Below are 25,020 nucleotides of genomic sequence, written 5' to 3'. Positions count from 1 at the left end.
GCAAACAGCGCCGTGGTGGATGATGGTGGATGATGGTGGATGATGATGGGGCTTCGTCACGGACAAGGCCAAAAGCAGAGATCGACGCTCGTGTCGATTTGTAAATAAGCGAGCCCCGAGATCTTGGGCGAACACAAAGGGCATTGCGTCTGTGAAATGTTATGCTGTGTATGTATATATATACACACACACACAGTGCGTGCGTGTTTTATACTGCGCTCGATGGAAAGTCTATTGCTGTTCACGAATATCGCTCAGCGTTCTGCCCATTGCGTTCAAGTGGATTTTCTAAACGGCATTATATAGCAAGAGTCATCATCATCATCGTTGTTGTTATATTAACAATAACGATTAAGCGAGGCTTTGTACTTACTCCATATAACAACTATGTAAACGAATGTAATCACGGCTAACGATACTATATATCTCGACTGCTATCGTATTTCTCACGTAGCTGGACGTGTCTCACTGATGAACTCTTGAAAGGGTGAAACCTGTCAATCACCCACGGCCGAACGCGTCCACTAAAGGTTTCCACTCCAAGTCTTCCGGCCAAAGATTGACAGCATCCATTAGTGAGGGAGTTCTACATTACGTATATTTATATTTAATATCACCTAATCCCTGCCAAGGCGGAATTGATGTAGCCTAATGTTCGTCTAAAGGGAACGCTGCACACCGCTGATTACACGCAACTACTGTACAGGACTTCCACTAGTTACAGCCACTGCTATCACTAACGTCTGCTACCCAAGGCCACTAACACCGTAACCAACACCGGCACCAACACGGCCACCCAATACGCCACTAACACCATAACCAACACCATAACCAACACCACCACCCAATACGCCACTAATACCATCACCAACACCATAACCAACACCACCACATTTAATACGCCATTAACACCATAACCACTGCAGCCGCCACCACCACCCAATACGCCACTAACACCATAACCAACACCATAACCAACACCACCACCCAATATGCCACTAACACCATCACCACTGCAGCCGCCACCACCGCCACCCAATACGCCACTAACACCATAACCACCGCCACCGCCACTCACGACCGCCACTGCTTCCTTGACTTCGAAAGATCCAAAAGTTTGTCGCAGAGTCGGCACTTCGCGACGAATCACAGCCACCACCACCGCCACCACCGCCACCACCGCCACCACCACCGCCACCACCACAGCCACTACCACCGCCGCCACCACCACAGCCACTACCACCGCCACCACCGCCACCGCCACCACCACCGCCACTTCTCAACATCTTCACCGTTACCGACGCTGTCACATAAGTGTATCAACCGCTTTAACAATTGCCACCACCATCACCACGATTACGACCGAACACGGCTACCAGCCGCCACTGCCACGCTACTGCTGCTACCCATCATCTTCATCATCACCACGACTACCACTGCCACCGTAACTACCGCTGCCACTAACACCACCTTCACAACCACCACCACCACTGCGAGCCACCGGCTAAACCCTCATCACCGCCAGCGCAACGACCATTGCCACGTAAGTCGTCCGCCCAACATCGTATCCCCTGAACACCACCTGAAGCTACCACCTCGAACGCTGCCAACAACTTCCGCCACGCGATCGTGGCCCCATCGCCACCGCTGCCGCTCAACACGCAACGCTCACCACCGCCGATGCTCAACATCTGAGCGATCGCCAGCACGATCACCTCCATCGCCACCGCTGCAACCCAAACTCAAAACCCTCGCCACCGCCGGCAGAATAACTTTACCACCAGAGTCACCACCAACACGGCTACCATCAGCACCGCCACGGCTATCACCACAGCTACCACTCCAATCGACCGCTGCTACCAACTGAAACCTCACCACCGCTATCACCACCACAGCTGATATCACCCAAACCTACACCACCACCACCACCGGTATCCATCATCGAAGCCCTCACCGCCACTATCACCACCACAGCTGATATCACCCAAACCTACACCACCACCACCACCACCGGTATCCATCGTCGAAGCCCTCACCGTCGCTATCGCCAGCGGACGTGGTCCCGGCGACCGCACTCCGTCAGGGTGGAGACCATGGGCCAGTGCGTGGCGCGCTGCGGCCGCGGCTCGCACCACCACCACCACCAGGGCCACCACCACCACGGCCACCACCAGGGCCACCACCACCAGGGCCACCAGCACCACGCCAACGGCGCGGCCCACAGCGGCGGCGGCAACGGAGCCGCCAAGCCGGGCCGCGGGCCGACGCTCCGCGGCGGAGGCCACTGCCGCCCCGACGCGACCGCCGTGAACTCGGAGGAGGCGCAGAACGGGGCGGGGCCCGTCCGTGCCGCCACCGCCGCCACCGCCACCGCCGCGGGGCCCAAGCGGCGCACCAGCTGGCTGGGGGACGTGGTGGGGGGCGTCGTGGGGGGCAGCTGCGTGGGGGCCGGCTGCCCGCTGGGGAACGCCGGAGAGCACGGATACGGGGGCGGTGGAGGTGGCGGGTGAGTGAAGGTGGTACCCCCCCCCACCTCCCCCGCACCCCCCCGCACCCCCCCACGTACCCCCACACCCCCCCCACCTCCCCCTGCACCCCCCCCCCGCACCCCCCCCCCGCACCCCCCCCCTCCGCACCCCCCCACCTCCCCCGCACCCCCCACGTCCCCCCGCACCCCCCACGTCCCCCCGCACCCCCCCACCTTCCCCCGCACCCCCCACGTCCCCCGCACCCCCCCACCTTCCCCCGCACCCCCCCCCACCTCCCCCCGCACCCCCCCACGTACCCCCGCACCCCCCCACCTTCCCCCGCACCCCCCCCACCTCCCCCCGCACCCCCCCCACCTCCCCCCGCACCCCCCCACGTACCCCCGCACCCCCCCACCTTCCCCCGCACCCCCCCACCTTCCCCCGCACCCCCCCACCTCCCCCCACGTCCCCCCGCACCCCCCCCACGTACCCCCCCACCTCCCCCGCACCCCCCCACGTACCCCCACACCCCCCCCTCACCTCCCCCCGCACCCCCCCACCCCCGCACCCCCCCACGTCCCCGCACCCCCCTCACCTCCCCCTGCACCCCCCATGTCCCCCCGCACCCCCCACCTCCCCCCGCTCCCCCCCCCCCCACCTCCCCCCGCACCCCCCCACCCCCGCACCCCCCACGTCCCCCCGAGCTCTAAATACTCTGATAGTGCGCTGTCTTTGAGTTGTGCGCCTTTTGGCGTCATCTGGTCCAACACCAGTGGAAACTAGGCTCTAAGAAAAGCTATCTCGGGTGTGGACCAATCAACTTCAAGGACAGCGCATATCATCACCATCAGAGTTGTTTCTTTTTGTTTGCATTTTGACTGCTTGTGTTGTGGTCATTGCAAACATGATGCCTTGTATAAAGGTGTCAGTTTTTGTACCAGTTGAGAGGGTAAAAACCTATTATTATATTTTGCCACTGGTAAAGGAGGTCTCATAGTGTACATTTTTAATCCTATTCCTGCGTGTATTGTCGAGGCTGATTATTGGATCTTTCCACTTAGTGCCACTCTCGATGGTGGTAATAAAACAATAATGATATAAAACATTAATGTTGCCAGCGCAGTGAAATCAGATGGGTTTCATGCGGGCAGTTAATTATTTAAAGCTTACGTGATGTGCATGCATCGTGGGGTCGCGCACGGAGTGCATTGGGAGCTACGGGAGAGATCAGTGGAATCGGCTCGCGTGCGGCTCCTGGATGATGACGACGACGACGGTGAACGTGGTGGTAATCCCACCCTGGTGAAAAAACTAAACAACGAAAACTTACGGCACTTTTCCCAACAAATAAGTCGTAGCGCACGGGACACCGACAAATAGTGCGCAAAAACGGCGTTTAGAATTTTACTCTTGCCGAGCAGAAATAATCCAATTAATATGTACAGAGAGCACCTCCACTGAAGGCGCTCTATGTGATTAATGTCACCAATTCATTGGCTCGTTTCTCAGTCCGCTTGGCCTGGCGAGGGTCGCGGCGGCAGCGTGCTGAGTACGGCAGTCCCAGACCTGCCTGTCCCTGGCGACGGGCTCTACTACACTATACACTACTACACTATACACTACACTACTACACTATACACTACTACACTACTATACACTACTACACTATACACTACACTACTACACACTACTATACACTACACTACTACACTATACACTACACTACTATACACTACTACACTATACACTACTACACTATACACTACACTACTTTACACTACACTACTATACACTACTACACTATACACTACACTACTATACACTACTACACTATACACTACTACACTATACACTACACTACTATACACTACTACACTATACACTACACTACTACACACTACTATATACTACACTACTACCTATACACTACACTACTATACGCTACTACACTACTATACACTACACTACTATACACTACTACACTACACTATACACTACTATACACTACACTATACACTACACTACTATACACTACACTACTATACACTACACTACTATACACTACTACACTACTATACACTACACTACTATACACTACTACACTACTATACACTACTACACTACTATACACTACTACACTACTATACACTACACTACTACACTACTATATACTATACACTACTACACTACTATACACTACTACACTACTATACACTACACTACTATACACTACACTACTATACACTACTACACTACTATACACTACTATACACTACACTACTATACACTACACTACTATACACTACTACACTACTATACACTACACTATACACTACTACACTACTATACACTACACTACTATACACTACACTACTATACACTACACTACTATACACTACTACACTATACTACTACACTACTATACACTACACTACTATACACTACTACACTACTATACACTACACTACTATACACTATACACTACTATACACTACACTACTATACACTACTACACTATACTACTACACTACTATACACTACACTACTATACACTACTACACTACTATACACTACACTACTATACACTACTACACTACTATACACTACACTACTATACACTACTACACTACTATACACTACTACACTATACGCGGTGTGTGTGTGAATCGAGCACGCCGAATGGAATCGTGCGCGGAGCAACTCGAGTTTCACCCTCGACATGCAGAATCAACGTCACGCACTTCGGAGCGTTTGGCTGCTGTAAGTGTCCACGTGATAAGCCACTTCGCTGAGCTGCCGTTTGTGGCCCGAGCTGTGCAGCTCAGTGGGCCTCACCTGGTAACATTTTATTTCTAATAAAAAAAAGTTTATAGTTTGAATAGTTTCAAAGCCAGCAGCACCGATGAAGGCCGGCAACGAAGGCGTTGCCGGCCTTCATAGGTGCTCCTGGCTATAAAACTATTCAAACGATAAACTTTGTGGGCGGCCAGCACCACGCCCGGCCGCCTTTGCCTCCGCAGCAGCGATGATTTTACACACCGCACCAGGTATTAATTTGAGGCTGAGTGGACCTAGGTGAGGCCCAGGACCGGTTCAGATAATCGTAGCCATTGTTGTTGATCCACCGCACCTCCGATTAGCACGGTCGGCTACGTACGGTGCGAAAGAAGTTCAACGTAGGCAGCTGTGAGCAGGAATCGAACTCGGGTCGCTCTGTTCGTCGCGCGGTACGCCGAGTACTCCACGCTGCCGCCCCACACTACTGGAGACACGGGGCGGCGTAACGCGACAACGAGACACGTGGCGGCGTAACGCGACAACGAGACACGTGGCGGTGTAACGCGACAGCGAGTCACGTGACGGGAGAGAGAGAGAGCCACAGGAGATTGTGGGTGGTCCGGACGGGAGTGAGTGATGTGAATCCTTATTCTCCTCCACCCTGCCCACCCACCCACCCCACCCCACCCTACTCACCCACCCCACCTCACCCTACCCACCCACCCCACCCCACCCCACCCCACCCTACCCCACCCCACCCTACCCTACCCACCTCACCCTACCCACCCCACCCTACTCACCCACCCACCCCACCCTACCCACCCACCCACCCCACCCCACCCTACCCACCTCACCCTACCCACCCCACCCTACTCACCCACCCACCCACCCCACCCCACCCTACCCACCCACCCACCCCACCCCACCCTACTCACCCACCCCACCCCACCCTACCCACCCACCCCACCCCACCCCACCCCACCCTACCCACCCACCCACCCACCCACCCCACCCCACCCCACCCACCCACCCCACCCCACCCCACCACCCACCCCACCCCACCCTACCCACCCACTCCACCCCACCCTACCCACCCACCCCACCCCACTCAACCACCCCACCCATCCTACCCACCCACCCCACCCCACCCATCCTACCCACCCACCCACGCCGAGTGAGCAGGGTCCAAGAGCGCCGCGTGGAGGAGCTGTTCCGGCGCTACCGCGACGAGCGCGACGATGCGGTGCTGGAGGAGGGCGTGCAGAGGCTGTGCCACGACCTGGGCTCCGAGCCCGCCGACTTCACCGCCCTGGCGCTCGCGTGGAAGTTCAACGCCTGCACCGACTGCCAGTTTACGAGGTGCGGGCCGGCTGTGTCAGGGGGGGGGGCGGTGAGCTATGAGGCTCTTTCCCCTTCCCCCACGGAGGCATCCAGTAATTCTTGCAGGTGTCCAGGAAGTTTTTTTTTTTCCACGAGGAGGTTCATGAAAGGGCCTCCCTTCATGGCTTCATGAAGGGAGGTCCGAAAGGGAGGTCCAAAAGCAAGATCTGGAAGGGAGGTTCGGAAGGAATTTCTCAAGGAAGGATCAGAAGGGAGGTCCCTAATGAAGGATCAGAATGGAGGTTCGGAAGGAATTTCTCAAGGAAGGATTGAAATGGAGGTTCGGAAAGGAGGTCTGGAAGGGAGGTCTGGAAGGAGGTATGGAAGGAGGTATGGAAGAAAGATCTGGAAGGGAGGTTCGGAAGGGAGGCCTGGAAGGATCTTGGGAAAGGTCGAAGGGCACAGAAAGGACGATGCTGTCCGATGACTCCCAAGAAAGGTTTCGGTTGGGAGGCGGGAGTGAAATGAAGAGAGATCAAGATCGGAGAGGATGGAGGGGACCTTGTTTGGACCAAGGACCGGCCATCGAGCGGCCGCAGAAAACTAAAGACGATAAATGAATCTGTTCATTCATTTGAGCGGTTGTTGTCATTGCTGCTGCTGCCATCTGTCAGGTAGTCGCAACACAAATGCCGGTGATCGTGCAAACAATCTCAAATCAATAACCAACATCGACTTACGGTGGAGGCTCGTGAAGGACGCTGCTGGGACGTTGGAGGCAGTCGCCCTCCAGCAACGGAGGGCGACACATCAGCGAGCGGAGCGCCGGGCAGATAAAACAGCACTGTAGGCGGCACAGGCGGTGGTGCATCTGCCGGTCATCTCAGTCAGTCAACCCATGGCACCTGCCGGGTCTGTCCCGTGACCTCCTGCTGCCAGCAGCGAGCTTTCGACACTTCACGTGGCCTGGTAGTGCACCTAGCCTGGCACAGGCGCCGTGGTGACGTCACCATCACTTAGTGGGGAATGGCGGCTGTTGTTGTTGTAGAGGTGAGCCCACTGCGCTATGAACCCTCGAGTTTGAAGCCCGCTCACAGCCAAATCAGTGGTGGATATCTCAACTGTTCCTGGTTCTCTCCTAGGTCGACTCGGCCTCAAATTGATTACCTGCTGAGGCGTGTAAATATCGGCGTTGTGCTGGCAACACGATCTTCCCGGGAGTCATGCCATGCTTAATAGGCGCTCGCTAACGCCACTTGCCCCAACAGTCCGCGAGTGTCACGTGTCTGTTGTGTGTGTCTGTGTGGGGAGCGGTGGTGTCGTCGGTTAGCGTTACACTGCGCTACGAACCCGGCGACCCGAGTTCGATTCTCGCTCACGGCCAACACCACGTGGCAATTATCTGAACCGGGCCTGGGCCTCCCATAGGTCGGTGTGTAAACATCGCCACTCGGAAGACAAAGGCGGCCGGGCGTAATGTTGGCCACCCACTCCCTCGTGTGTCGTGCCAGCCTTCATAGGTGCTGCTACTCGCTCACCGCAGTCTGTTCATGCCACACGGAGGAGGTTCTTTGTCTTTGTGTAGCTGTCTCTGTAACTTTCTCTACCCCATCTTTCTTTCATTTATGTCACTCTCCACCCCTCCGATTCTATTCTGTACCTCTTGTGTCTCTCTTACTCATACTCTTAGTTCTTTCGGTAAAGTCACGTAGGTAAAAAAAAATTAAATTAAAATTAATAAAAATAAAATAATAAACTCACGACGTTTCGGAGGCAACACAAGTCTCCGTCATCAGGTGGGACCGTCACAGCCAGATTTGCTGCATCAAGTGAGGCAGGGATTCAAGATGCAAGCTCTTAAATACAAGTTCAGGAGGAGGAGAGGGGGGAGGAGCTTATCAGAATGTGATAGCCAATGAATGGAACGTATTGGGAGGTCTCTCTCTCTCTCACCTGTGCATCTCGCTGTCCACCCCCGCACCTCCGATCAGCACGGTTTTCTTCGTACGGTGCGAAATAAGTGCAACATACATACCACTCTACACTCCTGTACATTACACTACTATACAGTACACTATACACTACAATATACACAACACTACTATACACTAATCTATATACACTCCGATTAGCACGGTTGTCTATGTATGGTGTGAAAGAAGTTCAGCATACGTACGTAGAATCTGTGTATCTACCTATCACCTCCCTCTGCTCTATCCATTTCTCTCTCCCCAATCCACCTCATTCTGTTAATCGCTCTCCTCCGCTCCGCTCCGCAGGTCTCTCTTTCACCTCCCCGTGCCTCTCACTTGCGTCGCATCTCATCTCTCCTTCCACTCTCAACCTTTCTGTATCTTCTTTCTCCCATCGGTCGCTTTTTCTCCACTACCCTTTCCGTTCCCCTCTGTTCCAGTCTCTCCCTTCTCTTTTTTTTACGATCAGAGGAAACAAGAAGATGCTCGGTGTAGTCGGCACTTTGCTTCGTTCATCATTTCGTAATTTTTTTTTTTTATTACATTTTTAAACTTTGCTTTATGTAAACCCCCACCTCTCGCTCACTCTCTCGCTCACTCTCTCGCTCTCTCTCGTTCTGCACGCAGCCCCTCTCGCAGTCCGACGGCCTCCGACGGGTAGCTCATATCAGCATGCAGAGCTCTCCGTCATCTGCCACCGAGCACACGGCCTCCTCCAGCGCCCACTGCTCCTTGAAGGCCGTCTCTCCACTCTTTCTCCCTGTCCCCCCATGCCCCTCTCTACCCTTGGTTCCTTTCTTTCCTTGTGTCTCCCTCCCCTCTGTGTCTCACCTCCGTGTCTCTCTCTCCCCTCTGTCTTTCTCCCCTCTCCGTCTCTCTCCCCTCTCTCTTCTCTCCATCTCTCTCCCCTCTGTGTCTCTCTCTCCCCTCTGTCTCTCTCCCTTATGTCTCTTCTCTCCATCTCTCTCCCACACTGTCTCTCTCCTGTCTCTCCTTCCCCCACCTCTCTACCCTCTGCCTCGCTCCTCTCGTTCTCGTCCTCCTCCTACCCCCCCCCCCCCCCCCCACCAAACAGAGCCGAGTTTTTTTCTGGCTGCCGCTCCATGCGTGCCGACAGCCTCCGCTCGCTGCGCTCCCGGCTGCCCGACCTCTTCTCCGACCTCCGGCACGAGGACTCCTTCCGCGACTTCTACCGCTACGCCTTCCACCTGGGTCTCGCGGCCGCCGACGCCGACGCGGCCGCCGCCGCCGACGCCGCGGCGGCCGCGTCGTCGGCGGCCGCGTCCTCGGCGGACCCCGGCCGGCGGCGGCGCTGCGTGCCGCTGGGGGCGGCGGCGGAGCTGTGGCGGCGCGTCTACGCTCGCGACGGCCCCCCGCTGCTCGGCCTGTGGCTGCTCTTCCTGGGCGAGAACCCGGGGGGCGTGCGCGGAGTGTCGCGCGACACCTGGCTCATGTTCCCCAGCTTCGCGCACGCCGCGGGGCCCGACCTGGCCGGCTACGCCGAGGACGAGGCCTGGCCCAGCCTCTTCGACGCGTTCGCCGAGTGGGCGCGGGGACGCGACGGGCGGGACCGGCCACGCGGCGCCGAGGGGGGCGACGGAGGAGACGGAGGCGACGACGGGGCGGGGGAGGGGAGGGACGCGGAGGAGGAGGAGGGCGGCGCCAGGAGGGAGAAGAGGGGTGGCCGCTCTTGCCGTCCGCGGGGCGGGGAGGAGGCGAGGGGGGGGGCGACGCCGTGGGCCTGCGTGGAGAGACGCAGCGCCGCCGGGGAAGCGGCCGCCCACGACGGATGAGGCTCGGCGCCGGCGGCGTCCTGTACCGGATACGATGCGGACGCCTCGAGCGATGGTCGGCGACGACGACGACGACTGTGTGAACGCCGAGAAGTGAAGAGCAAACAGAGAGCGAAAGAGGGGGCCAATTGGTGAGGCGGTGGAGGCGCCGTTGGCCGTAGGGTTACGGCGAGTGCGAGCCGGTTGTTGGCTTGTGCCTGGTTAGAGGTAGGGCCGGTACTCGGGATGCACTGGCTAGTTGGGGATATTACGAGTGGCAGGTTGGCTCGTTATGTTTAGAGTGATCTGGTGTGGTGGGGTGTAGGGCTCAGTACGAGTAATTTACCCGCTCATTGGTTATCAGCGTGTGAAGTTGTGCAATATTTAAATGCGATCGAAAAGACGCTGTTTCACAGAGAGAGAGGCGGTCAGTCGCAGGCAGAGGGACAGAAAAAACAATGGAAAGGCTTTCGGCCTAGGCTTGAGCAGGGGGGGCCAAAGGGATTTCAAGAGGAGGAGGAGGCAAAGCCTCGTGACGTCGGCCATCACGAGTGCGCACGTGGCCGGAGGGAGTCCCAGACCTCGGGGGCCAGCAGCGGAGAAGGAGCTCACTCCAGAGCCAAAGTGGGAAACGGCAGGAGGGGGCAGAACAGCTTTTGGCTCGTCGCCTGGGAGGCTGGAGACTCAATGTCAGGGTTGAGTCGGAGAGGTTTGTTCAGTGCACTGTCCTCCACAAACCCTTTGACCCCTTTCCACCCCATTACGAGGGACCCCCCCCCACCCCCCGCTACTCCCCCTTCAAGTTTCCGGTGTTCACAGCTTCCCCACGTCCTGCCGGACGGGTGAGTGTCATGGTTGACGGAGCGAGGCTCTTTGGAAGAGACGCCGTTACCGGAAACATGACCACGTGGTTTTGACGCCCAAATCGCCCTCGCCGATGTGATGCGCTGCACGCGGGTGACACCGATTCGTCGGCATGGTGGCGAAAGCACCTAAGCGATCGCACCGGCCGCCCGTTAGCATCCAGTGTGAGAAATGCGTTGCCGTGGTGTGACGTGTCGCTGTGATTGGACCATCGAAGGATCGCCAAGGCGACGTGTCGCTGTGATTGGACCATCGAAGGATCGCCAAGGCGACGTGTCGCTGTGATTGGACCATCGAAGGATCGCCATGGTGACGTGTCGCTGTGATTGGACCATCGAAGGATCGCCAAGGCGACGTGTCGCTGTGATTGGACGAGCAAAGTATCACCAAGGCGACGTGTCGCTGTGATTGGACCATCGAAGGATCGCCAAGGCGACGTGTCGCTGTGATTGGACCATCGAAGGATCGCCAAGGTGATGTGTCGCTGTGATTGGACGAGCAAAGTATCACCAAGGCGACGTGTCGCTGTGATTGGACCATCGAAGTATCACCAAGGCGACGTGTCGCTGTGATTGGACCATCGAAGGATCGCCAAGGTGACGTGTCGCTGTGATTGGACGAGCAAAGTATCACCAAGGCGACGTGTCGCTGTGATTGGACCATCGAAGGATCGCCAAGGCGACGTGTCGCTGTGATTGGACCATCGAAGTATCACCATGGCGACGTGTCGCTGTGATTGGACCATCGAAGGATCGCCAAGGTGACGTGTCGCTGTGATTGGACCATCGAAGTATCACCAAGGCGACGTGTCGCTGTGATTGGACCATCGAAGGATCGCCAAGGTGACGTGTCGCTGTGATTGGACCATCGAAGTATCGCCAAGGCGACGTGTCGCTGTGATTGGACCATCGAAGGATCGCCAAGGTGACGTGTCGCTGTGATTGGACGAGCAAAGTATCACCATGGTGATGTGTCGCTGTGATTGGACGAGCAAAGTATCACCAAGGCGACGTGTCGCTGTGATTGGACCATCGAAGTATCACCATGGCGACGTGTCGCTGGGATTGGATTTTGTTATCGAAGGAAGGCGACGGGCATCTCCTCGATTTCGAGGAACGTTCGTTTCGGTTTCCCACGACACGCCGCGCGGACAGCAAGTTGCGGAAACTCTGCGGACGCTTTTTGATTTGACAAACAAGAGCGACCTTGTCATTGACAAAGAGCTTCTCAGCTCTTCAGATTCCTCCTGCCGTGCATCCCGAACGCCTCCACGCCGTCGCCGCCTCGCCAGTCACTCCAACGTGCTGCCGACGTGTTGGTGAGTTCCCTGGTTGTTAATCCATAGTCATTACAATTTGTTTTTAATGTTTTACGTTCATCATCATTATTATTATTACGTTTCTTCTTAGTTCTTTCGGTAAAGTCACGTAGAAGGGAAATAATAAAATAATAAAAATAAAACATTATTAAATAATTCTCACGACGTTTCGGCCACAATGCAAGCAGCCGTCCTCAGGTGGAGAACAAGGCTGTCGGAAAGTCATTCAGACGCTGTCTTTCCGACATACCTGTTCTTCACCTGAGGACGGCTGCTTGCGTTGTGGCCGAAACGTTGTGAGAATTGTATTTTATTATGTTATATTTTTTTATTATATTATTATTTCCCTTCTACGTGACTTTACCGAAAGAACCAAGAAGATGAATCCCTGCAGTCACGAAAGCTTTAAATTGAAATTGTTATTTTTGTATTGTGAGAAGTGATACGTAGGCGGGTGTACAGGGCGCTTCAAGAAAAAAGTTTCAAACACTTCTGAGAATTTGCGACGACACCACCACGAGAGTTGTGCTGACTGCGAGCTCTGGAGACCACCTGGGGAAGATTCCAGGCACGCGCGTCGACAACGACGGCGATCGAGTGGGAGAGACGCTTTGACTTTGTGAATCTATCAGCGTTACATTCGTTATCCGTTCTTGTCCCATCGAAAACGATGGTTCCATCTAAGTGTGAACATTTTTTTGAAGCGCCCTGTATATTCGCGGGTCCGGGAGGAAGGTCGCATTCCTCATTTCCCACATTCAATGAGGGGGACACTGCCTCCCGGTGGTTCCGCTCTCGGCGCGCAACACAATTTGCCGTTCCCTCGCCCGGTCGATTCCTTTGACGTTTCAATGAACGCTCAACGGCAGCCGACGGCCAAAGATCGCGCGGATCGGAGCCCCGACGGGCGTGGGATCTTAGAGGCTACGCGGTCTCCTGCCCCGGCTGGCGGTGCCGCGCTGGTGGCCGCGCTGGTGGCCGCGCTGGTGGCCACGCTGGTGGCCGCGCTGGTGGCCGCGCTGGTGGCCACGCTGGTGGCCACGCTGGTGGCCGCGCTGGTGGCCGCGCTGGTGGCCACGCTGGTGGCCACGCTGCACCGCGTGGGCACCAGCGCTCGTCAGAGGTCGCAACCGGGTACCCGATACCCGGCTACCCGTACCCGGCCGGTTACGGGTACCCGTTGGCGACCCTGGTGCGGCCGGGTACGGGTAGGCCGTGAGCCACTGGTGAGTCACCGTTTGTAACTTATTTCCCAACGCCTTGTCTCTTCTAACAATTCAAGTTCCTAGAATCAACCCACCCGCGCCTGCAACATGGCTTCATCCCAGAGGTCGCAATCAGGTACCCGATACCCGTACCCTAACCGTACCCGGCGGGGTACGGGTAGGGTACGGGTACGGGTAGGGTACGGTCGGGTACGGGTACGGGTACCCGTTTGCGACCCTGGTGCGACCGGGTACGGGGGGTAAGGAATCAAAACCCGTTTGCGACCTCTGGCGCTCGTGCTCTGCTCACGCGGCGGGGAGCGGTGGCGCAGCGGTCGGCGCAGCGTCCGCGCCACCGAACCCGATGGCGAGCCGAGTTCGGTTCCCAGCTCACGGCCGCCAACGGCGGTGACGGCGATTGTCTGAACCAGTCCTGGGCCTCCGCCCCTAGGTCGACTCGGCCTCAAGTGAGTAGCTGGTGCGGTGCGTGAACATCGCCGCTGGGGGAGACATAGGCGGCCGGGCGTGGTGTTGGCCACCCACCCCCTCGTGTGCCGTGCCGGTCTTCATAGGTGTTACTCGCTAACAGCACTTGCCCCTACAGTCTGTTACAGGCTACGCGGGGGATCTTTGTCTTTCTGCGCCCACTTCTGTGCTCCCCACTGAGATGCAGTCGAAAAGCCCCCCGCAGTCGAATAGCCCCCCGCAGTCGAATAGCCCCCCGCAGTCGAATAGCCCCCCGCAGTCGAATAGCCCCCCGCAGTCGAATAGCCCCGTCTTGGTGGTGCGCTTCGCTTGACGAACTTTTTGTTGCTGTTCGTGAAACGAAATCTGTACAAGAAAGAGGGAGAGAGAGTGAAAAAAAGTTCACATTCTTTTTCTAATTACTGAAATCAGCCGGAAGGCGGGAGAGACGCCGCTGTCATCCTTCTTGGACTAACTCCCCCGCTCTGTGCAGGTCACAGCGCCGGGCCTACGACCAGAACGCGACCGCCCGCTCCCCGCGAGATCACTGGGGCCATCCCGGCGCTGACTGGCGTGGCGGAGTGCGGAGTGCGTCCTGCGTGACTGGTGCGGGGCGTGGGGGGAGCGCCTCGTCCAGCGGTTGGGATGGGCGGGCGGTTGATCGCGGCCGCCTCTGCCGACGGCGATTCCGCCGACGTCGCCGTCGATTCGGCGCGAGAGAATTCCTAACGACGCCTTCGAAGGAAATCAGTCACTGCCGTCGCCGCCGCCTCCGCCGCTGGAGCAGGAGGCGGCGGCGTGAGTAATCAGACGTCGCAACTCCGAAAAAATACCAAATGCAGGAATTGCGTCACGTCGCATGGCTCGGTGCCTCTGAAAGCACGAGGTACCACTCGCCGCGAACCAGTTGACCGCTGGAACGTTACCCTGTAACGTTACCCTGTAACGGACTAACTCCCCCTGTAACGTTACCCCCCCTCCTCCACCCGCTCCGGCCGGCAGTGGCTCCGTGGCCGGCACGCCGGTGCCCGTCAGCACCGCTTCGGCAGCGGCCCCCACCGCCTGGTGACCCCCACCACCTGGTGACCACCTGGTGACCCGCACCGCCTGGTGGCTCGCACCGCCTGGTGGCCACCTGGTGACCCGCACCGCCTGGTGGCTCGCACCGCCTGGTGACCACCTGGTGACCCGCACCGCCTGGTGGCACGCATCTTCGTGCGCGTGGGGAGGGGGTGGTGGGCATCTGATAAACAATCATCGTGGGACGAAGCCCTCAGCCAAAAAAACACAGAACACACAGCCACACACACACACAGCCACACACACACACAGCACACACACAGCACACACACACAGCACACACACAGCACACACAGCACGCACACAGCACACACACAGCACGCACACAGCACACACACAGCACACACAGCACACACAGCACGCACACAGTACGCACACAGCACACACACACACACAGTACGCACACGGCATGCACACAGCACGCACACAGTACACACACCGTACGCACACACACACACAAAAAGCACTTTAGGTGGAGCGTCTGTGGAGTAGAAACCGATCAAACTGCTCACTCTAATCAAAGGACTGCGAAAATATAAACTTTGGAAGATTTTACAAGCTGTATACACACACACAAAAAGCTACAATATGCTATTTATGTGTTAATTGCGTTCAAGAAGATGAATGTTATTGCTGCGAATGAAAGTGGTGCCAGTTACATTATTTTGAGTTGACTCTACGCGCTGCAAGAGAAGATGGACGATGAAGAAGTGGGTGGGTGAGTGGGTGGGTGGGTGGGTGAGTGGGTGGGTGGGTGGGTGAGTGGGTGGGTGAGTGGGTGGGTGGGTGGGTGAGTGGGTGGGTGGGTGGGTGAGTGGGTGGGTGGGTGGGTGAGTGGGTGGGTGAGTGGGTGGGTGGGTGAGTGGGTGAGCGGGTGAGCGGGTGGGCGAGTGGGTGAGCGGGTGGGCGAGTGGGTGGGCGGGTGGATGAGTGGGTGGGTGGTTGAGTGGGGGAGTAGGTGGGTGAGTGGGTGAGCGGGTGAGCAGGTGGGCGAGTGGGCGGGTGAGTGGGTGGATGGATGGGTGGGTGAGTGGGTGGGTGGGTGGGTGGGTGAGTGGGTGAGTGAGTGAGTGAGTGGGTGAGTGAGTGAGTGAGTGGGTGGGTGAGTGGGTGGGTGGGTGGGTGAGTGAGTGGGTGGGTGAATGAGTGTGTTAGCAGGTGGGTTAACTGGCCTTTACCCCCTGCCTAGTTCTGGTCGTATACCCTGCAGGTTCTGAGCGAGCGGGTGAGCGAGTTGGTGCGAGCGGGTGAGCGAGTTGGTTAGCGAGGGGGTGAGCGGGTCGATGAGCGGGTGAGCAGACAAGCGGATGAGTGAGCTGCTGAGCGAGCAGGCGGGGTGGACGGCCACCGCCGCCACCGCACCATGAAAGTTATTTTCCCCAGGCTCTCCACCGATGGATTTTGAAAAAGAAAATCGAAGATTTGACTGTTTAAACGCTCCGTGATCGGCTGCACCTTCGAGGTCCGTCACAACGTCCGGCGAACAACAAAGTTGAGACCAGATTTGAAGCTTTCGTGACTGCAAGGATGCGTACTCTTAGGTTTTTTCTGTAAAGTCACGTAGGTAAAAAATAAAAATAATATCAAGTAAGTACAGCTATCGTGCTGTGACGGTTCCACCTGAAGACGGAAGCTTGTGTTGCCTCCGAAACGTCGTGATTTTTATTTTATTTTGTATTTTACTTTATTAATTTAATTTTTTTACCTACGTGGCTTTACCGAAAAAACCTAAGAATAGTCATCAGAACTCTTGTTTTTGGACTGCTGGCGGAATCCGACGGGCTCTGAAACTGTCATGTTCACAGATGTCCAGTAGGGGGCGCGGGGACAGAGAGTTACAGCGACGAACACGACAAACTCACGATGGGCGTGCCAGGTGTAGGAAAGGTGAACAAATCGTGAACAAAAATATAAAAACAATTAAACTAAACCATGTTTTATCTTACCAGATGAAGCCCACCGAGGTATTAGCTTATTTTTCAGCAACGACCTGACCATCACAAATGATGATGGCTCAACGAAGTGGCTTCATCATCAGCATAATCATCATCACGTGGACATTTATAGCGTCACACCGCGTGTATTGGAGAGCAAAACCAGGCAACATTTACAATTGGAGTTGACGATGTTTTGTTCACGTGACAAACCTCGCGAATTGGCTGTGGAGGGCCGTGATGTGGTGCCTTGGGACACATTTCCCGAGACTTAACCCCCAACAAGCATGACGTCTTATCGGTCGTTTAAAGGCGCGACCAACCCCCCCCCGACCTCCTGCATCATACCAGGCGACGTAGTCAACATCTAGCCACCGAGGCGCCCGCAAACAAATGATTACGGTACAAAATTGGAAAAGGAAGCGGCAATTTGTGCCGGGGTCGTGGTTCAAAATCGTCCAAATGTGTAAAGCCACCGTGCGGTGCTCACGAACGGCCTCCTGCGGTCACAACTTGGAGTAATCCTCCTGATACAAAAATAAGTAATAAAAAAAAACTTTTTAAAACACGCTTTTATGAAATGTGCTAGTAATGGAAGAACTCCACAACTCCAGGAAGTGGCCCCGAAGCTTGCCACAACGTAAGGGGCCGTGGCCAATTACAGCCAACGTCAGTTGACCGTGGACAATTAGACCCAAGTCGAAACATAACATATAAAAAATAATGTTTATATTTTTATATTTTAATGATAGAATATAGTATTGTCATCAGTATGACATAAGTATACCAAGTTTGCAGTTGATACTACATTGGGAAGTGGGTTAAAACTGAGTTACAAGATTTGACGATACAACAACGACAACGACAACAACAACAGACAGAGTGAGTTAAAATAACTACAGCATCCACCATATTGGTTTTGTTGGCGTTGGAGCGCGTAAGTTTCAATGTGCGGCTAAAGCCACCACCACCCGGCACACAGACAATCAGTAAGGGGTTGTCACGTGAACAAGACGTGCCAATTCGTCACTAGTACAGCACTCACCGGTTGTGTGGTGGAGAGTAACCCCACAACAACATTTACTATCATAGTGTAGTGTATAGTGTAGTGTATAGTGCAGTATACTAGTACAGCACTAGTGTATAGTGTAGTGTGTAGTATAGTGTAGTGTATAGTGTAGTGTATAGTGTAGTGCATAGTGTAGTGTATAGTGTAGTGTATAGTGTAGTGTATAGTGTAGTATACCAGTACAGCACTAGTGTATAGTGTAGTGTGTAGTGTAGTGTATAGTGTAGTGTATAGTGTAGTATATAGTGTAGTATACTAATTCAGCACTCACCGGTCGTGACGTTTCGCCAGTAAATACAACAACAACAAGCCTCATCAGGCGATTAGCCAGAATTGTGGAGAAATCCTCAAGAAAACTTCGTATCTATCATTAAAACAAGTTAAAATATAAACAAAAACACGCTCTATATTTAAGCACTGCATTTCAGGAGGGCCCTACATTGGGATGTTTGGACAATTCATTGTTGAGGTAAGCGTCTGGTATTTTTGTAAGCAATGCTCAGTACCCGGACGAAGAATAAAAAAAAGACCCCAGCACGCACGCGAGGGGAATAACACCGATGAAAGTTCGACGTAGTTTTAGCGATCCCACTTGCTGTACTGCCATCTCCCTGCAACCTCCCGCGTCATGTGAGCCACCAAACCCAGGCGGGCCCCACCGAGTGAATGACCGAATGAACGAGCGAGCGATTGAGCGAGCGATCGAGCGAGTGAATGAATTTGCGACTGAAGGAAGGGCTATGGAAGGATGTTGGCTGGCCTTGTCACGGTGCATGCTGCCGTCGTTTTTGACTCTTTAAAGTGCAATACGCTCTCCCGTGCCCCACTGCATGCAGCGATGCAAACCAAACAACAATGTATGTACGTACGCGTGTGTATGTACCTGTTGTGTAACGCGCACAACGAACACGGGAAATACATTGCGTTGCATACTGAACACGGTGCCTTGGGTGGTCTTTGAGCGGCCGTCAAATCGCAAATGCAGGAACGCTTCTACATATGAACATTCGACTTACGAACTCTCAGAGATACGAACAAACCTGTCCGTATGTCCAGTTGCCTGTTCGGACAGAGAGTCGTAAGTTCAACCGCCGCGCAACAGATGGCGGTGGTGGCATCTACATCTACAGAACGTGAAGAACCAGTGGCATCTACAGAACGTGAAGAACCAGTGGCATCTACAGAACGTGAAGAACCAGTGGCATCTACATCTACACAACGTGAAGAACCAGTGGCATCTACATCTGCAGAACGTGAAGAACCAGTGGCATCTACATCTACACAACGTGATGAACCAGTGGCATCTACATCTGCAGAACGTGATGAACCAGTGGCATCTACATCTACACAACGTGAAGAACCAGTGGCATCTACATCTGCAGAACGTGAAGAACCAGTGGCATCTACATCTGCAGAACGTGAAGAACCAGTGGCATCTACATCTGCAGAACGTGAAGAACCAGTGGCATCTACATCTGCAGAACGTGAAGAACCAGTGGCATCTACATCTACACAACATGAAGAACCAGTGGCATCTACATCTACACAACGTGAAGAACCAGTGGCATCTACATCTACAGAACGTGAAGAACCAGTGGCATCTACATCTGCAGAACGTGAAGAACCAGTGGCATCTACATCTGCAGAACGTGAAGAACCAGTGGCATCTCCATCTGCAGAACGTGAAGAACCAGTGGCATCTACATCTGCAGAACGTGATGAACCAGTGGCATCGACATCTGCAGAACGTGAATAACCAGTGGCATCTACATCTACAGAACGTGAACCAGTGGCATCTGCATCTACAGAACGTGAACCAGTGGCATCTACATCTGCAGAACGTGAAGAACCAGTGGCATCTACATCTGCAGAAGGTGAAGAACCAGTGGTATCTACATCTGCAGAACGTGAAGAACCAGTGGCGTCTACATCTGCAGAACGTGAAGAATCAGTGGTATCAGCAGAACGTGAAGATTCAGCGGGAGCTACAGCTACAGGAGATGATACAATGTTTAAAGTTATTCCCGCGTGTTGAATGTACACGCCGGACAACGTGTTTGGAATGGACAGGAGTCAAGTTGGACTTTGCAGTTGGCGGTCTACATGACAAAAGTTACCAAAGTGTCAGTTCCTTTGAGTTGGTGGTCTGGATAAAGTTGAGAGCGGTAGCAGTTCACTGCATTCAGCGCCCGCCCTGATTATGACTGCGGGTGAAACGAGTCTCTACTCTTTGGGTCTTTCGGTAAAGTCACGTAGATAGACAAATAACAGATCACGACGTTTCGATCGCAACACAGGCGATCGTCTTCAGGAGAGAGATAGACAAAGCTACTGCATGAAGGCCTTGTGTAGGCCTGAGATGGGAGGTCCCTCAGGGTAAGAGGGCGGGGCTAGAGACGGTCTCCCTGAGCCCGTGGAAGTGGCCATTGTATTGTGCGATATTCGCAGGTAACACATCTAATCGTATTATTACAATAATAATATAACAATTATAGTGCCACCTATTCACAGTGCACCTTCAAGGTCTAGGGGCCGTCCATAAATGACGTCACGCGATTTTGGACTATTTTTGAACCCCCCCCCCTCGTCACACGGCGTCACAAAAAGTCAGACCCCCCCCCCCTCAAATATGATGTCACAAAGCTATGCCCCCCCCCCCCCAAAACCATATTTTCATAAAACATGCTTCAAATCTCTTTAAACTATTGTGATTGTAGTGCGTATTTAATGTGGCGCTGCACTCTGATGTTGTAGGAGTGTCGTTATAAACAATTAGTGTTGATATAACAATTATATATTTATTTAAAGTTGCGTATTTTGATGTGACGTCACATTTCTCAAACCACCCCCGATTTCGTCACTCATCGTCTGACCCCCCCCCCCCTCCCCAGGTGCGTGACGTCATGACATGGTGTCACGGGGTTCACGTTTGACGATTTGCCTGCGGGAGTTCACGCACGTGGCAGTAGCAACGATCTCTCCTCATTCCTATTCATTTACACTCAAAGCGCCGGCCCACGTAGTTATCCATGAATGGTTATTGATAGTTAATCATCGCTCATAGTTACCCATTAATAGAGGTGGTCTTGGGGTTAGATCGATTCAATATGAATGTGTCGTGGTTCAACAGGGAATGAGTGACAACGATAGATGGCGAGCGAGGTGCCAGTGACGTCATCTCACAAACGAGTTGTGACGTCACTTTTCTAGTGACCAGAAGACGTCAGTAGAAATAAGTATAACCCGTAAAAACAAAGTTTTTCACTATAAATCCTTTATATGCGTGGCAGCGAACTTAATATAAAGGATTTAAAAATATATTCACCTGTGGAGGACGCGGGGATCAATCCCGCGACCTTTGGCATGGGAAGCGAGGGCGCTACCAACTGCGCTACTCCGCCACGGCCTGTGGAGGGGTTACGCTCTGGGCTCTTACACTCTGACGTTCAGCCAAAGCCATGAATGCGTTCTATTTGAATATATGTAAAATATTTTTTTTTGCCTAAAAAGTGTAAAATTTTGGGAATTTTTTTTCACGAACAATAATTGTCTGGCACAACGAGTCTGTGTGGAAAATGTCAGCTCGATTGGATCACGGGAAGTGGGTTAAAAAACGACCGAAAGATTTGCACGGTCGCAAGCAAGCACGCGAACTTAATATAAAGGATTAAAAAAATACGTAAGAACCTACGGCCCTGCGGGTATGACGTCAAGGGCGCATAATAGAAATGACAAAACCGGCGCGATGACGTCTTCGTACGCGATGACGTCACTGAACGTGATGACCTACCTTTTTAAGCCGTCCAACGGCGGCGTGATGACGCGGCCAATTGCGCGATGACGTCACCAGCTACGTGATGACGTCACAAGCGGCGTGATGACGCCGTGTGAAGATGTCGCTCCATCGAGGCGATCGTGAAGCTGACGATGATCAAATTTCTATTTAAAGCTTTCGTGGCTGCAGGGATTCATTTTCTTGGTTCTTTCGGTAAAGTCACGTAGAAGTGAAGTAATAAAATAATAAAAATAAAACATTATACAACATTATTTTATTTTATTATGTTTTATTTTTATTATTTTATTACTTCCCTTCTACGTGACTTTACCGAAAGAACCAAGAAGATGACGATGATCAACTCCGCAAAGGGGCCGTCCGTAAATGACGTCACCCGATTTAAGACGATTTTTGACCCCCCCCCCCTCGTCACGCGGCGTCACAAAAAGTCAGACCCCCCCCCTCAAATATGACGTCACAAAGCTCTGCCCCCCTCCCCCCCCAAAAAAAATAAAACATGCTTCAAATCGCTTTAAACTATTGTCATTGTAGTGCGTATTTAATGTGGCGCTGCACTCTGATGTTGTAGGAGAAAACATTTTATTACAAAGTCTATTTAATTAAGTAGAACGTGTTGTCTATATTTATTTAAATTTGCGCATTTTGATGTGACGTCACGTTTCTCAAACCCGCCCCCCCCCTCGTCACACATCGTCACAAATGTCTGACCCCCCCCCCCCTTAGGTGCGTGACGTCATTTATGGAGGACCCCAAAGACCCCCCCCCCGTCCCCCATGTGTAGCCTCAACAGGCTGTAGGGGCAAGTGCTGTTAGCGAGTAGCAGCGGCACCTGTGAAGGCTACCGGCACTGTGGCACACGAGGGGGTGGGTTGTGGGAGTGCATGTATGATGATGATGGTGATAGGAGCGCATGTATGATGATGATGGTGGTGGTGGGAGTGCATGTATGATGATGATGGTGATAGGAGGGCATGTATGATGATGGTGATGGAATATTTGCTTGATAATAAGGGTGCGACGGTGGCTATGAGATGTTAACTACCTCGCCTGGTGTACAGGAGGTCGTGGGTTCTCTCCCGACCCTGACGCCTGCTGCTGCTGCTATATATTTGGAGTTTGTGGTGTCTCTCTCCCCGTGGTCGCGTTAATTTCGCTACGGGTCTTCAAGTTTTTTCCCTCCGCAGTGAGAATCACCACCACCACCACCACGCGTTCCCAGTCTTCGTTTGCTGCTCGAAATGTCCACACGATGATGACGATGATGACGATGGTGACGATGGTGACGATGATGACGATGGTGACGATGATGACGATGGTGACGATGGCGACGATGATGACGATGATGACGATGGTGATGATGGTGATGATGGTGACGATGATGACGATGGCGACGATGGTGACGATGGCGACGATGGTGACGATGATGACGATGGTGACGATGATGACGATGGTGACGATGAGCCCACTTCGCTGAGCTAGCATTCGTGATTGCCAGGTCGCTTCTGAAAAGAAAAGAGTGCTATTGTAGCAGCTCATCGGGACCCTCACCTGGTTACAATAAATAAATAATATGCAACTTTAAGAGTTTTCACAGTTTAATATTTGCAAGTGTGAAAATATCCCTCCTCATTGCGCTGATGATGTCCGAGTGAAGAAACGCCGCTCCAAAGTCCGAATTTATTCGAGTGGAAAGTCGAAAGCACAAATATCTCTCCAAATCGCCGGCGTCAACACTCGCAACATCGCTTGCACTCGCGTTGCCAGCGACGTGTCACGACTTTCCACAGCTCTCTCTGTGTGTCTCTTGTTAAATCACACTTTGTATAACTTAAAAGTCACCCGTTGGATACGTACATGGGGGTGTGGGGTCAATGTAGGTATAACACTATTTTTTTTTAAGTGTGGTTATATGTTTAATATTATTAAAGCACCACAAGATTTGTATTTACATCATCTCAGCGAGAAGGGTTTAAAACGATGAATATTAATAGCGATGGCTTTATCCCAAACATGATTACAATTGGTCACCATCATAATCATCATCAAAATCAGCAGTCATAATCATCGCAATCATCATTATAATCAACATCATCATTGTCATTATCACAATCAACATCTTCACGATCATCACTGCAATCAGTGTCAACATGAACCAACGTCAGTCACCATTGCAATCATGATTATGACATCATCGCCGCAATGACCGTCATCACGTTACATATCAATCATTAGGTAACGTAGCGATCACCATCATTCATCACAGTCTCAATCATCAACACTGGCTGTCATATAAGTCAAGACATCATCATCATCATTAGAATCACAAACATCTTTTATCACCACGATCATCATCATCATCATCGGCAAACTCCACATTTCAATCGAGGCTCACTTAATTGGTTGGCTTGTCCAGCTTGTAATGTTAAAATCTCCCAAAAATAATTTTAACCAGCTGAGAGGGGGTCATCCATTGCAAATCTCTACGCCCGAACGAACGGCCAAAGTCATTCGTTCGACCGAAAACAAAAAAAGGTTAGTAGATATTAGCGATTAAAAAATAAAAACTCAATATTTAAATATTAATAATACTGTCAAACTCCTCCAGGAAACCTCGCCGGAGTCTCAAGGGACTCGTGTGCATGAGCGGCGTGCTCCACTCGGCTTGCTCGGCCAATCCCTCGCAAGATACATCACGTTTTGCATAATATATACAGAACAGAACGTGATACGTGCCGTTACATTTTACACATCTATGCCATGGGGGTCGTTTGACCATACTTCACCTCCCTGGTCAGTGCGGGTTGGTGAAGGGGAGTGGTGGGTGGGTGGGTGGGCGGGTGGGCGGATGGAAATCGAACTCAGGAAACTGGGTTCTTAGCGCAGTGCGCTAACCACTGTGCCACCACTCCTCCACATCACCATACATAATATAAATATTAATCCGTGCATAATATCTTTGGTGAATAAATGCATTTACG

General features: G+C 53.2%; 1 protein-coding gene across 1 annotated transcript; it reads left to right on the top strand.

Moving 5' to 3' along the window:
* Window positions 1-2,085: 2,085 nt before the first annotated feature.
* On the top strand, window positions 2,086-15,953 carry LOC133358702 (DCN1-like protein 3). Its single transcript, XM_061577133.1, has 4 exons — window positions 2,086-2,506; window positions 6,429-6,605; window positions 9,615-12,493; window positions 14,657-15,953. The coding sequence occupies exons 1-3, from the start codon at window positions 2,094-2,096 to the stop codon at window positions 10,330-10,332; spliced, it is 1,308 nt and encodes a 435-aa protein (XP_061433117.1). The 5' UTR covers window positions 2,086-2,093; the 3' UTR covers window positions 10,333-12,493; window positions 14,657-15,953.
* Window positions 15,954-25,020: the final 9,067 nt, after the last annotated feature.

This window comes from Lethenteron reissneri, chromosome 63, assembly GCF_015708825.2.
Source record: "Lethenteron reissneri isolate LAM-NWPU_2019-01 chromosome 63, ASM1570882v1, whole genome shotgun sequence".
NCBI classification, from domain to species: domain Eukaryota; kingdom Metazoa; phylum Chordata; class Hyperoartia; order Petromyzontiformes; family Petromyzontidae; genus Lethenteron; species Lethenteron reissneri.
This window is presented reverse-complemented; position numbering and strand designations above follow the sequence as displayed.